The sequence below is a fragment of the Alternaria hordeiaustralica genome, assembly GCF_023758085.1.
Source record: "Alternaria hordeiaustralica strain BMP 2776 chromosome Unknown scaffold_7, whole genome shotgun sequence".
In the NCBI taxonomy this organism is placed as follows: Eukaryota; Fungi; Ascomycota; class Dothideomycetes; order Pleosporales; family Pleosporaceae; genus Alternaria; species Alternaria hordeiaustralica.
In genome coordinates, this window is record NW_026056779.1 from 618,820 (window position 1) to 632,793 (window position 13,974).

At 53.6% G+C, this 13,974-nt stretch overlaps 5 protein-coding genes across 5 annotated transcripts; 2 read left to right on the top strand and 3 right to left on the bottom strand.

Moving 5' to 3' along the window:
- Window positions 1–1,734: 1,734 nt before the first annotated feature.
- J4E84_004642 (uncharacterized protein) lies at window positions 1,735–4,064 on the bottom strand (the record flags this gene model as incomplete). Its single annotated transcript, XM_049387245.1, has 2 exons — window positions 1,735–3,534; window positions 3,606–4,064. The coding sequence occupies 2 exons, from the start codon at window positions 4,062–4,064 to the stop codon at window positions 1,735–1,737; spliced, it is 2,259 nt and encodes a 752-aa protein (XP_049245018.1).
- Window positions 4,065–4,461: 397 nt separating this feature from the next.
- On the top strand, window positions 4,462–5,742 carry J4E84_004643 (uncharacterized protein; the record flags this gene model as incomplete). Its single annotated transcript, XM_049387246.1, has 1 exon — window positions 4,462–5,742. One exon carries the CDS (start codon window positions 4,462–4,464, stop codon window positions 5,740–5,742), a length of 1,281 nt encoding a protein of 426 aa, XP_049245019.1.
- Window positions 5,743–5,919: 177 nt separating this feature from the next.
- On the bottom strand, window positions 5,920–9,807 carry J4E84_004644 (uncharacterized protein; the record flags this gene model as incomplete). Its single annotated transcript, XM_049387247.1, has 3 exons — window positions 5,920–8,497; window positions 8,546–8,654; window positions 8,703–9,807. 3 exons carry the CDS (start codon window positions 9,805–9,807, stop codon window positions 5,920–5,922), a joined length of 3,792 nt encoding a protein of 1,263 aa, XP_049245020.1.
- Window positions 9,808–10,845: 1,038 nt separating this feature from the next.
- On the bottom strand, window positions 10,846–11,940 carry J4E84_004645 (uncharacterized protein; the record flags this gene model as incomplete). Its single annotated transcript, XM_049387248.1, has 1 exon — window positions 10,846–11,940. One exon carries the CDS (start codon window positions 11,938–11,940, stop codon window positions 10,846–10,848), a length of 1,095 nt encoding a protein of 364 aa, XP_049245021.1.
- A 561-nt stretch (window positions 11,941–12,501) lies between these two features.
- Window positions 12,502–13,665, top strand: J4E84_004646 (uncharacterized protein; the record flags this gene model as incomplete). The annotated part of the gene is made up of 1 exon (XM_049387249.1): window positions 12,502–13,665. One exon carries the CDS (start codon window positions 12,502–12,504, stop codon window positions 13,663–13,665), a length of 1,164 nt encoding a protein of 387 aa, XP_049245022.1.
- Window positions 13,666–13,974: the final 309 nt, after the last annotated feature.

Below are 13,974 nucleotides of genomic sequence, written 5' to 3' on the forward strand. Positions count from 1 at the left end.
CCTCGAGAAGTCCTTCCAGCCTATTCCTCCCACGGCAGCGTTGCATCTTCCTGGTGGGCTGCACATAGCTCGCGAGCCGTGGAAGTCGCTCAACGCTGCCCCAATACTTGGATCAGAGAAATGCGCGAGGTTCTTTGGGGCGAAGTCTGGCTGAATGACACCATTGCGTTTGCCGCATGCTACGCCAAGGAGCATGAAATCAACAAACCTTCGATCACCACGCAATCAAAAGCTGGCTCTCTAGAAACGACTTCTACCTCCTCGACTATTGTTCCGACCCAAGCTCAGGTCACGGCTAAGACTGCGTTGCCGAACAGTGTCATTGGCCGAGTGGAGAGTGTCAAAGTGATAGTAGTTGCAGGCGCGGGGATAGCTGCAGCCGCCGTCAATTCTGTGCTGTAAATAAAACTGGATAATATGGATATATCATCGGGAACATTTGTTTTGTGTGCGTGTTAATGTGCTCCGGACCTCAAGAGGCCAAGTCGCATTCTTTCATTTTAGCAAGATACGGGCTGTACACGACCTCGGGAGGCAAGACGCCGCACCTTTAATTGAACGCGCATACGCGCCGACTATCACACTCCAAGATCTGCAGGTCTCGGTGCGGCCCGAGAAAGAAGGCAATATAAAGCTGCAGAAAACTGCATAGCCGATTGCCGTAGGACATTGCGGCGTAGTCAGATTGATCCGGCTGTACATGACAACACTCACAAAGACGCAGGCCACGATCCTAGCATTACGATCCATGACGACCTGCACCCCTTCCAAATTTAGGCTACTGTCATTGAGATCCTATACAATATCGGGGTGTCGGTCCGTCGTCCAAGACTCTTGTTGTAATCCTGTGCAAAGCAGCCGATTAGCACAACGCGTTCATCGTCAAGCACAGTTTAAATCGTTGCAAATCCAAGAGCTGTTTCCCTCAAGATCATTAGTTTAAGTCCATATTACACGCGACGCATTGAGACCCTGATAATGCTCGCCCTCCAGTATACCCTTTACATTCTCCTTGCTTATCTTGGTGCATCCTGCATCAACGCACGCGTTCTTCGTCCAAGGGATTGCTCGTTCACCTGGCCTGCCAAGCAAGGTGACACCTGCAGATCCCTAGCGGAAGAATGGAGCATCACTGAAGCTGAATTCATCAGCTTCAACCCTGGAGCACCATGCAGCTCGCTCGTAGCTAATACTGAATACTGCGTGGAGTGGCAGGGCGATCTACCGGTTACTTCCCAACCAACGCCAACAAAAACGATACAATCATCCTCGACATCCTCTCGCTTCACATTGCTGCCACCAGTAATCACATGGGAGTTTCCCGCTAGTGAATGGCACGCTTCGACTACTACGACGAAGCCGCCTAGCGGCCCAGCGACCCCGACTCCCGTTCAATCAGGTGCATCAACGAGATGTTAGTATTGCGAAACACCGTGGAAAATGAGTGAGAAGAAAGGCTGACAAATCGCTTGACATAGGTAACAGATGGCACCTTGTGAGCTCAGGCGACATTTGCCAGAAGATAGCCGATCAGTACAGAATCACCCTCGCCGACTTGTAAGTCCACACCATCTTACCAATCAACATGTTTCAGCAGCTAAGTATGCATCTGTAGTTATAAATGGAATCCTGCTGTAGGAAACAGCTGCGCTAGTCTATGGCTAGGCTATTATGTGTGTGTGGGCTCTTCATGAGCGCAATCATGGAGCAGGGCGGAACAACTGTATTCCCCCGTCAGGAAGCGTGAGCGAGCCAATTGTCCAACTTGCCCCAGTCTATAAACTCCAGCGATGTATCGTCCATGATGTAGTCGGTAGTCATAAACTCATGCGCGCCGTCCAAATCCATGCTGTCGAAGATTGTGCCGTCCGCACCGCTTGAGAAGGTGAAGGGAATAGTGCTGTCAAATGAAGTGTCTTGCGTAGGTCCGAAAGATGCCTGAAAAGAAGCCTGAGTTGAATCTATCAACACATTCGAGTTATCGGCTATTGCCTCGCCGTCAATTCGGTATATGTCAGCCCCGGTTTGATCAGTAGATGCAGCCGCATGGCCACTATTTGCAATGCGTTTCTGGCGTCGCAACCTTGCGCTATCGCGTTGGTGTCGTAGACGTGCTATGAACCCAGGTAGCGAACGTGAATGGCCATCTTTCGAGCGCATCAGTGCGTCATGATCATCGTAGGCCTTCAAGCATAGGTTACCCACAGCTGCATGAATGGGCTTTCTCATGTCCTCGAGCATCTCCGGATTATTGTCGTACGTTTCGCCGATGAGTCGCCAGGCTCGATCAGTGTCGATCAGGTTGGGATGAGCGCGAAGAGTATCTAGCAGATGAATCAAAGCATGCCATTGCCGAAAGTAGGACGCGCTCCACGCAAAGCGCTTGATGACGGGGTTGGTCTGCAACATGATCTGTTGCTCGAGAAGCTTGAGACAAACTTCCCAGATCTTCTTGCGCTCCTCGAGAGGTGTTTTCTCCAATGTACCCCAGTTCCGTGGATGGTGTATCAGAAAGCGGGCTACATTGAGACCATACCGAGCCACAACCATTGCAACAAGATGTAAAGGCTGAGATGGGTCACAATAGCGAAGATGTTTCGTTTCGATAGTATCCTCGAGCTCTTGAATCAAGCTTTCACGGGCGTTCTTGCTCTTTGCTGAATGGTCAAGGTTCATCTGCCTGGGGTCCATTCCTTCTTGGCGCAATGCTGCAATGCGTGGCGCAGCGAACTTTCCCATTTCACATCTTGTTACAATGAAGACAACATCCGTCAGTCCGTTGGAGTCTGAGGGCAGCTCAGACATGCCAGGGTACAGCTGATCGTCGTTGAGATTGGTAGGCCATTCAGCTCGCTCAGGGCCGATGTCAGGATCTCGGTACTTCGCGAGACCACACAACTCCGCAGCTCGAGAGTCATGGGCCTTCAACTGGAACCAGATGCGTCGGCGTATCTCGGTCTCGAATGGAGATATTCCTAGATATTTACCATCGCGCTCAAGACCCATGCTTTGAGCGATGCGAACAGCGACGCCGGTAAGCGTCCAGGTCGCGCGTGGCGCATAGATCTCGCGGATGGTGATCAGATGTATTACCAAAGCTTGAAGAACAACAAGATTGGAAGTCTCCATCACTCTTGCTCTAGACAATGCCGCTTCTGTCCCCGAGATGTACTGAGAAAGTAGTTGGTCGCGCGATTTGGCGAAACGTTGCTCACACTCCTCTTGGCTCAATGACATGATAGCGGAGCCATATATAGCAAACATGAGAGCTTCGAGCGGTCGCGGTATGAGCCTAAGATTTTTGGCAGCTTTTTCAATCATAGGCCGTAGACTGGGTACATGCACCACCTTAGTCAACGGATCCACGTTACTGACGAAGATCTCCCAAAGCTGAATAAGGCGCTCGAGCGGTGGATGACGAGGCTTGCCGCTGCGATGAGAGGACCTGATAACAGCAAAACCGGAGTTGCCCGTTGTCGACTCCTCCTCGCTGATATCGCTTGAGTCTTCTAAATCGTTGTTAGGGTCGAGAGACTAAACACTCGTTAGCATCGGCGTGATGATGAGATTACCGTAACAACGTATAACATAGGTATTCCACTCACTTCTTCAACCACTCTGTCCCATAGACTGTTCTCCACAAATCGAAAAGGTGCCTGGCCACGAACAGTCGAAGTCTGAAGGCCATACGGCGACGAGTCAGACTCAAGAGACGAAGGCGTCTGCAATTGAACGACATGCTGCTCTTGTTGATCGGGCGCGCCGTGCATCAAGGGTTGCGACTGCGGCCTACTATTCGTCTCATTTGGAAGATTCCCCGGATCGATGCCCTTTTCCTGAAGGAGAGCCTCATACTGTTTCAACCGATCAGTCAGTACTTTGACTTTGACGCGCTTGTTTCTCTGTTTCGGGGGTTGCACGGGGTTGAAGATGCACTCGACGTTGCTCTTGACGCAACCAGCACATGGCCTCTGCCTGTCGCACTTGACCTTCCGTTCAGCGCATCGGATGCAGGAGAAAGTGGGTCTTTTGTGTGCGCCTGTGGATAGGCTTGTGGTTGCCATTGTGAAGGTCAACTGCGCTGAATAAAGGGAACGGCAGGTATCGCTATTGTCTCGCTACATGCCATTGGAGTAAGCACAAAATGCGAAAGAAGATGACAAGAGTTTAGGAAGTGGCGATGCGGGATGATGGCAGATGCGTGAAACCGCATCGGGAATAGTGCGCAGCTCATTACCCCCGAGCCGTTGCCCGAATGCTCGAGACCCGAAGCACCCCAACCCCGAAACCTCAGCACATGCTTCAATGCGCCCGATTTCGCGCGTTCAGCCATAATGATTGCTTTGGTCTTATCCTATATATAATGATGATCGATCTCACAACCATGGCACGATATCAAATACCGAGCGTATTCGGACAGCCCCCAAACTTCAGCTCAACTGGACAACACCATTGTCTACCATGGATATCTTGATTGTCGGCTCAGGCATCGCTGGCCCAGCACTAGCCTACTGGCTCTCCTTCAACCCCAAGCACACCATTACCATTCTAGAAAAAGCCACCTCCCTTCAGCCCCACGGCCAGAATGTCGACATCCAAGGCAGCGCGGTAACCTGCATCAAAAAGATGGGCCTAATGCCACAAGTCCAGCAATACAACACCAAAGAACTCGGCACGCGGTTCATAGATTCGCAGGGACATCCCTTCGCCCCCTTCCCCATCAAAGAAGGCGGCTCGGCAAGTCCAACCTCGGAATACGAGATCCTACGCGGCGATCTCGCCAAACTACTACACCAAGCGACAACATCTCAATCCAACGTAACATACCTCTTCAACACGACAATAGCCCAAATCCTCCAAAACGACTCTTCAAGCGTAAAAGTCCTCCTCAGCGATGGTACAACACGCACCTACGACCTCCTTATCGCAGCAGACGGCCAATGGTCCAAAACACGGAGTCTTGTCTTCCCAGTCCAAGACGTAGTCATCGAGCATAAGGGCATGTACACCGCCTTCTTCACCATACCAAGGCTCCCTTCCGATGCACCCTGGTGGGACATCTTCGTCGCAAAAGGTTCACGTACTGTTGCCACGCGTCCAGATCCTCACGGTACAACACGTGCGATGTTCACTTTCATGCCATCAACCCCCGCTCAAACACTCGCTTGGGAGAATGCGAGTAGAGCTGGGAGGAAGGTCCAGGAAAAACTTGTTCGCGAGGAGTTCGCAGATGCAGGGTGGGTTAGCAAGAGACTTCTCGATGCCATGGCTCAGGCGCCGGACTTCTACTTCCACGCTATCAATCAGGTCAAGATGAGGCGGTGGAGTCACAATCGTGTCATCTGTCTGGGTGATGCGGCGTTTTGTCCTAGTCCGTGTACGGGCATGGGGACGTCGCTTGCGGTGCTGGGCGCGTATGTTTTGGCGGGTGAGCTGAGCTGTGTCGATGACTCTGCTTCTTCTACGACGTTCGACGGTCTTACTGCTGCGCTGACACGCTATGAGGAGAGGTTCCGACCTTTTGTGGTGCAAAGTCAGGTCATGTCGCGTTTCGTACCGGGGTTTATGCATCCGGGTTCGGCTTGGAAGAGGACGGTCTTGCACGGTTTCGTGAGGCTGGTGTCAATAGTTTTGAGGTGGGAGTGGGTTGGGCCATGGCTTGGAGATACGGAGAGTAGGGATGATGGCTTCAAGCTACCTGAGTATGCGGCTTTTGAAAGGGTGGAAGAGAAAGCGTTGTGAGTGCGATGTGATTAGACATCTAGTGTACAAGTGTGGGTATCTCAGTTATTAGAACCTCTAATGTAAAACTAACTAATGGAATGGAATGGAAAAATATGGGTGATGGACCAGTACTGGAAGACGACAATGACCGACAACGCCATGCTACATATAATGTGATGCAAAGCCGCCATGTCTCTACGCACCAACCACCCTAGGCGGCTCATTGACCGGTGCCAAACTATCAGTCTTCTGCCTTACAGCAGCCCAATCGGTAAGATCGCTATCGACCCTCGTCTCGTCGGAGCCATCTGCGGAAGGACGATCCGCAACATCCAATCCACCCTTCGTATCTACAGGTCCCAAGTTGTTAGCCTCAGTGATTGGGCTAGCAAGCTCAGGATCAGACTTGTTCTTTGCGTCATCACCTAGATGTGCTGAGCCAAGCGAGTTTGTGTCGTGCTCCTTCAACGCAGCATCACCAGTCGCCTGATGTCTTGGAGGAAGCTGCAGCTCTTCTCTTTCGAGGTGTTCGCCATGCTCCAAAGTGGTGGTTGGAGCGGTGCTCATCCGGTGCATTCCTCCGCCCCTTGCGTTACCGTCAACGCTTCTTCGAGCTTTTCCAGGGTCCATCACCTTGGACTGATCTTCTGGAAGGACTTTGCCGGGCTTGTCGTTGGGCGCATGGGTGTTTGGCCTTCCTTTGGACTGCGATCGCCTGGCATCCTTCTTGGCGACCTCAGTAGACTTGCGTCCAACTCTTTGGCCTTCTTTATGATCCCCTCGACCAGTGAGAGAGCCCACAATTCCGTTCTTGTGTTGTTTCTTCTCGTCGGCGATCGTTTTTTGTAGAGCCTTCCATCGAATGACCACGTTCTCTTCCACGGATTCCTTCTTCTCGGAAGGTCGCTTGGCTCCATTTTGAGCTTCCTTGATAGCCGTAATGTGAGCTTTTGACTCCAACATCGTCAGCTCCTTCTGCCCCTCAGCAATGCGTGCACGGCGGAGGTAGTTCGTAGGCTGGTACCGCTTCATATATTCCGCATCAAGCCCCTTCATCGTATAAGCCAAAGGGCCAAGAAGAGCTGCGATGTCTTTGAGCACGAAGCCGCCAATACCGAAGCCTACGCCTCGGACTGCACCTATAACACCGTTCTGTTTCGCGCCATTGTAGGGCTGGGTAACAAGGCCCGAAACGCCATCCTTTACGCCGTAAAGAAACTCATCGCGACCGGCGCGCGTGCCTGAGTGGAAACCAGTGACTCGGGGTGGTCTGCGTACAGTTTCATCTCCATAGAGACGTGGAGCGTTGTGAAAACCTTGAGTAATAGCGAGTGTCAAGTCCATGGGGAATCGAGCAATAGCGTGACCTGTCTTTCTGAACCCAAAAGCAGCTTCGCGACCGAGCTCCTCAGCCAGCTCTTCGTCTGGTTCCGTGATCTTCGAAATCGATGATTCGTTGCGATTTGCTTGTGGCCTGGATCCGTCTTGTTCACTCTTGTTGTGCGTCGTATCTTCGGCTGCATTTGCACTGTCGGCATTTGCTTTCGCTAGTGTTGCCTTCTTGTGCTCGTGGCGTTGATGATGCTTGCGCTTCTTTTCCTTGATCTGCTCTCGCTTCCTAATACTCTTCCCCATCTCGACAGGCATACCTCCTACACCGGCAGCTGCATCAGAGAATGACGACATCAGGCTGCCCCAGACACCAGTGATTGGCTCGCCTGGGCCACCAAAGTCGTTCCACTCGTAGTGTCGTATGAGTCGCAACTCGCTCCACTTGAGCTTCTTCTTCTCTACCAGGATCTCGGCAGCGAGTGCGGACAGCTTGACCTCGGTATTCTTGATCTTCCATACTGCCGCACGGTTGTCGAGGAAATCGCAACGCATGCTGCCTGCGCCGGTAAGGGGTAATGACCTGTGGAAGGATCGCACGGCGTTGAGCGCTCCATCGCCTTCCTTCGCAATGCTGTCTGCGATCTTCTTCACGTTCTCTTTGGCTTCTTCAGTCAGACATTGCTTGATGCCCTCCGCTAGTCTTTCTGCGTTGAGTTTCTTGTAGGGTATACAATCGTGCGCTCCAGCTTTTGCCTTACTAACCATCGCACCCCAGAATGGCTGATCGCCAAAGAAGGGTACAATCATTGTCGGTATGGCGCACTTGAGGCCAATAGCGGTTGTACCAGCGCCTCCATGATGGATAACCGCACTGCACTTGGGAAACAGCCAATCGTGCGGTGTGTTCTCAAGCATGAAGACATTTTCCGGGCAATCTGCGTTGGAGCCAAAGCCACCCCAACCCTTCGAAACAAGGGCACGGCAGCCAACGGACTTAACCGCTTCGAAGATCAGACTAGTGAACTCGTCTGGGTCGTCTACAACAATTGAGCCAAACCCGATGTAGATTGGAGGAGGCCCATCATCCAGGAACTTCTTCAACTCATCCGGTGGCGTAAAGGAAGAAGCAAGATCCAGAAAGACGAAACCGGAGATGTCGATCTCTGGACCCCAATCCTTTGGCTTTGGGATGAGACCGGGTGACCACATATAGGTATAAGGTACCTTGAGCCGATATAGTTGACCTGGCGCCCATATTCTGCTTACTTCTTCAAGATGCAACACTTGGGTACGGAAGCGATTTATGAGGTCGCCGAGACCCTGCCACATCATCATCTCGACGAGCGGATACGACATGAAATTGCTGTAGGTGGCTTCGACGTTACTGGCCTTGATGTTCGCAAGTGGGTGAGGAAACTGGCTCGTAGGCGTGTAAGGGAAGCTATCGAGAGTTAGTACTGACTCGCAAGTCTGCATTTCAAGTACTTACGTGAACATCATGTGTAGCGGAACGCCGAGCTTCTCAGCAATATGAGTGGGTGCGAAACTTGGCGGATTTGAAATGATAGCGTCTGCAACGAAAGGTGCCTTATCACCCACTACTTGATATTAGTCATGTGTAACACGGATGCAACCGAGGAACTTACTCATTTTCACGTTCGTCTTATCCGTTTCGTCGTCGGTTGCGTTGATGCAGGCACGCCACATGCCCTGGAACATCTCGTACATCTGGCTCCTTCGCCTGCCTATCTCACCCTCCTTGATGGTGTCGATGTTCGGTATCAGTCCAGGATTCTTGACCATGAACGCCATCAGCTCTGCCGGGTTGCCGCCAACAGAGAAAAACTCCAAGCCGGAGTCCTTTTCCACAAAGTCCTTGAAAGCCGGGTGTGTGGCCATGCGAACGCGATGTCCGTAGTCTTCTTTCAGAATCTTGCCTATCCGGATGAAGGGCTGAATATCTCCGCGCGAACCAATGATGATGATAACAATGTTGAGCTTGATTCTTCGTGAAGGATCATGTTCCATCTCATCATCCTCAGGGCTAATCTTGGTAGCTCCGGCATCGTCGTAACTCGTAGGGCCTTGATTCTCGTCATTGCTATTCTTCTTGAAAGCTGTGCCCAGAGCCTTTGCGATGTATCCACTGCCATGGTTCTCCTCGAGTATACTAAGCTTCAGACGTCCGTCCGCCTTGGATACCCTGCCCTTTGTGTTGAAATGCTCGTTGGCGATCTTGAGACGAGAAAAGGGCCCCGATCGGCGTCCGCGAGGCTGGCGCGTTGCTTGTTTAGTGAGGTCGTCTGCATGGCCGAGGCTCTTGCGGGGGAGTTTTCTCTCATCGTCTGAGGAGTCTGAGGATTCGGATTCGGGGTCGAAGGTGATTGTTGCTGCCCTTTCGGGTGCGGCTGGTCTTGCCTCGCGGGGCTTCTGCATCCTTCCCAGCAGAGAGTGTCGCACAGAGGGCTTCGGCCGTTCCGTTGCCCATCTCTGCTGTGTGGGACGCGTCGTCGACGCGAAGTAGTCCTGATCATTCGGGGTCGACTCCGAGGTGTCTCGCGGGGCGTCGATAGGCCGGTCTGGCGATGATGCGCCTTCTGGTTGAGCCATGTCTGCGGTCGAAGTGTTCTGGACGGGCGTGGGCGTGGTGGGTTCTTGGCCAGGGATATTCGGAAAGGTCGGCTCTTCGATGACCATACCGATGGGCGAAACGAGACCCTCGCGCTTGGGACTAGGCGTAGGGTTCGCCATAGTGAGCTGTGCGAAGAGGTTTGGCGTCTTGGTGGGTCGGAAGATCTGGGTCAGTGACGGTTCCGCGTTGCCGGTAGTGACGGCGCGATGATGGTGACAGCGCAGAAAGAGCGAAGTCTAAGCCTGAAGGGACGCGCGACACCCGGCTTCACCTGCATGCGCCAACGAAGCTTTTCGTATAGTCGCCTGGATCCGGACAACGGGCGCGCGAAAAGGTGAATAAACACACGTGCGGATGGCGTGGGACGGTCGTAGCGGCCGATCAAGGCCACTCGGTGGACAGCAGCACCAGCAGGAACAGGCGGCATGACATCACGTCCAAACATTTGCAATGTGGATCTAACGGAAGGCGCCAACGCGGGAGTTAACTTGGTCGGGTTAATTCGATGGTCTTGAAATTGTGCCTGGGCGTTCTTGGGCGACTCTTTTTTGCCGAGGTCGCGCGACAGGGATCACATTCCCATGTCTTGAAACATGGCAATCTCCCCCGCCAATGTGCGTGCCGCTCGTACACCACTGGACACGAGATACTAACAAGAAACGTGGCATATTACAGACGTGGCGCCACTGCTGAGGTGATATGGATGATTCGGCATGTTTTCAAGTGCGATGCATGGAGCCAATACAGCAATAACGATCGTGACCCTATGATGCAGCCCTAGGCGTGTAGCGTCCCGACCTATCCGGGCTGCTCTGCATACTCTCCGAATGCGCTATGGTCGGCCTCTAGCAGCAGCCGGCTGTCGATCCGCAGATGCTTTTGGAAGAGTTCGAGCAAATTTAGCTAGGTCGTTGCCGCTTCTAGTGCATGATGGTGACCGCGTTGTTGTAGGGTCAGATGATGCTTGTAGCAACCGCCGCAGTAGGCCAGCGCATCAAGGTGCATTTCCCGCAGAAGAATGTGGTCATGGCAGCACGGGCAGGAAAAAGTCGATTATTCATGTGGAAGCTTTATTGGAAGAGCCCGAGCTTCTAGCCCCATCGCAGTTCGCACCGTGCTCGAGGGAAGGGCCCTGCCAAGCTTCACGATGATGCGCATCATCGCCCGAACCCCAGACCATACAAGGATGCTTTGACAACATCCTGTGCCCACCCAGCCCAGCCCCGTCCAGCTTGGACCATGTTCAAGATCTTGATGAAGGTGCGGTTCCACTGATCTTGGTCCTCCCAATCATCGGCATAAGGCTCGAAGATGGCCGTTTCGATACTGCCAGGCGCGCCGGGCGTAACCAGATCCCACTCGCCATTGTCCTTTTGGCGCACATGCATCTTGGGTCCTATAACCAGCGCACGGCCAAGTATGCGAGAATCGGCTACGAAGCGTGTACCTGCGTCAACAACATCTTCCACCTTGCCTACGCCGCCTCCCGCGAGTATGAAGCGCGCACTGGCGGGCACGATGGGTGTGTCGATGAAGTATGGACAAAGCAGGTTCACGCGGATGCCTTGAAGGCCGACTGTCACCCTCAAACTCCTGAAAAGACCAAGCACCGCGTGCTTTGCGGCACAATATTGGGGTTGTATGGCAATGGGGCCGAGAGAGGCGATGGAGCCAAGCAGAAGGATATGGCGATCGCGTGGGGAGGTGGTGGAGGGCTTCGAGTTCAAGCTGCAGTCTCTGGAGCCGGGGTTCTTGGGCAGCCAGAAGCAGGCCAGGTGAGTGGTGTATAGCACGCCAGTGAGGTTCACGTCCATGATCTTGAAGACGGGTGGGGGTGGTGCAGCCGCATCGAGGTTTGCAGGTTCTTGGAGGACGTCGCGACCTGCTATGCCTGCATTTGCGACGACCGTGTCGATACCCCCGTGCGGGCTCAGCTCGACTGCCTTCTTGAAGAGGTCGACCTGCGACTGCCAGTCCGTCACGTCGCAGTGCACGAAGTGGGCTTTGCCGCCGTTCTTGCTGTCTTTGTTGATATCACGACAGAGCGCGTCTCCTTTCTGAACACTGATGTCCCCCACGACGACTGTAGCGCCATCAGCTACCCATTTCCGCACGAAGCCCGCGCCAAAGCCACTGGCTCCTCCGGTGATGAGTACGACCTTGCCCTTCACCCAAGCTGCATCGTAGGGGACGGTGATGTCGATGGGCGGAGACTGGAGGACATTCGGTTTCTGTGGTTTGTAGTCGTCCATTGCAGTGATTCTCGCAGTGTGAGGATGATTGAACAAGGACTATGGGGTACTATGAGGGTGAGGCTGGGTATGGCTCTTATATCGTGAGGTACCCGCATGTACGCCCGTGGAGGTGCAGGCGCTCTCACCTGGCGCACTAAAGAGAGCAGCCTCGGCTCGCGAGAGTACCTAGGTAAGGTCGCCCATCCACCTAGTCAAGTGGGAGCCCGCGGCCATGATAGGCTGCCCCAGTGTTGAGCTTGTTGCATTATGCGTAGTCTGCAACTAAGGGGAGAAGTACGACCGAGAAGTGCACACGCGAATGCGAGGTCGATCAGCCGTCAGACATGGTGGTCGTAAGATGACATGGGCGACGTCCTGAGTGTCCACACACGAGCTGGTGGGGTTGTTAGGCTAGCGCTGCTGTGCCTGAACCCCTGCCGAAATTTCCAGTCCCATGCATCCCCGCCTTGCAAACAAGTCATACATTCGCTGCTCCTCATCCACGTCGTCTCCTCTGGACCACCTGGGTACTAAAGGTCCGAAAGCATCGCGACCAAGCTATTCCCGATCCATCCCATCATGGCGGCCAAGCCTCCCGCCCTCGACGTGTCGGCCACGCACATCGTCGCGACGCTCTTCTACAAGGCCGACACGCCCAACTTCTTCCAGCATGCCGATCTGTCGCCCCGAAGTCCCGGCGACCCAATTCCCTCCGCTTCCCTCGAGTCGCTGAAGGACGGCGCCGTGCCCACCGAGAACCTCGCAGACTACCCCCTCGAACCGCCCACACCTGGGCCCAACGCCCGCGACAATCTCTACGGAAGCTACGTCAGCCAAAGCTGCCTCACCGAGTTCTTCGTCACCCTCACCAGCATCATAACTGGCTTGGAGCAGAACACTATAGCGAGCAAAAGGATGGAGGCAAGCAAGCTCTGTAGGGTAGTCGAAGTCACGTTCCCCTTGCCAAGCGCCTCGCCCGTCGCGCTTGAGACGCTGCGCAGGCATGAAGCCGTGTCGCGCTTCGAGCGCGAGTGGAACGTCGAGTGCGTCTTCCAGGCAGACACCATACATCGGCGCTACAAGAGGCTTGCCGTCTTCGACATGGACAGCACCCTCATACAGCAAGAGGTCATTGACGAGATCGCTTCGCTAATTGGCGTGGAGAAGGAGGTATCTGCCATCACCGCTGCTGCCATGAACGGTGAGCTCGACTTTGAGGCTAGCCTACGCGCGCGGTGCAAACTGCTCAAGGGCGTGCCAAGCAGTGTTTTCGAGACGCTGAAGCCAAGGATAACATTGAATGAGGGTGTGAAGGATCTCATCACTGCCCTGAAGCGATTGGGATTCAAGACAGCAGTGCTTAGCGGAGGTTTCACCCCCCTAACAGGATGGATGGGCCAGCAACTTGGTCTTGATTACGCCTTTGCTAACCACCTGGTCGTTTCCGAGGACGGAGCCACACTCACAGGCGAACTGACCGGTGAGATTGTGCACGCTCAGAAGAAACGCCAACACGTCCTAGAAATTGCCGAGAAAGAGAACATACTCCTCGACCAGGTCATATGCGTTGGCGACGGCGCCAACGATCTTCCTATGATGGGCGTAGCCGGTCTGGGCGTCGCCTTCCACGCGAAGCCAAAGGTGCAGATGCAAGCTCCTGCTCGTCTCAACTCCAAAAGCATGCTGGATGTACTATATCTCTTCGGTATTTCAAAGGAAGAGCAGGAAACACTATTGCAATAGCACAATCACCCGCCGTACAAAAGGTAACCATCCAATACTGTCCCGCTCGCATCATGCAAAATAATCCTGTTATTTCGTGAACCATATAGCTATCTCGATTTCTCGGTTGCGTTGCTGCGACAAGGCGCGTGTGGTCGTCTGATACATGTCCGGGACTCAGGCACACAGCGTGGCGCAGCTTGCCCCTCCGTGTCTGCCTGCGACCCCAGCCACGGCGCCACAATATACGATGCGATCACAGCCTCGCGGCATTATCATGATAAAGACGAAAGGCATACACATAAGTTTGTTCATGTATACTTTAGATTA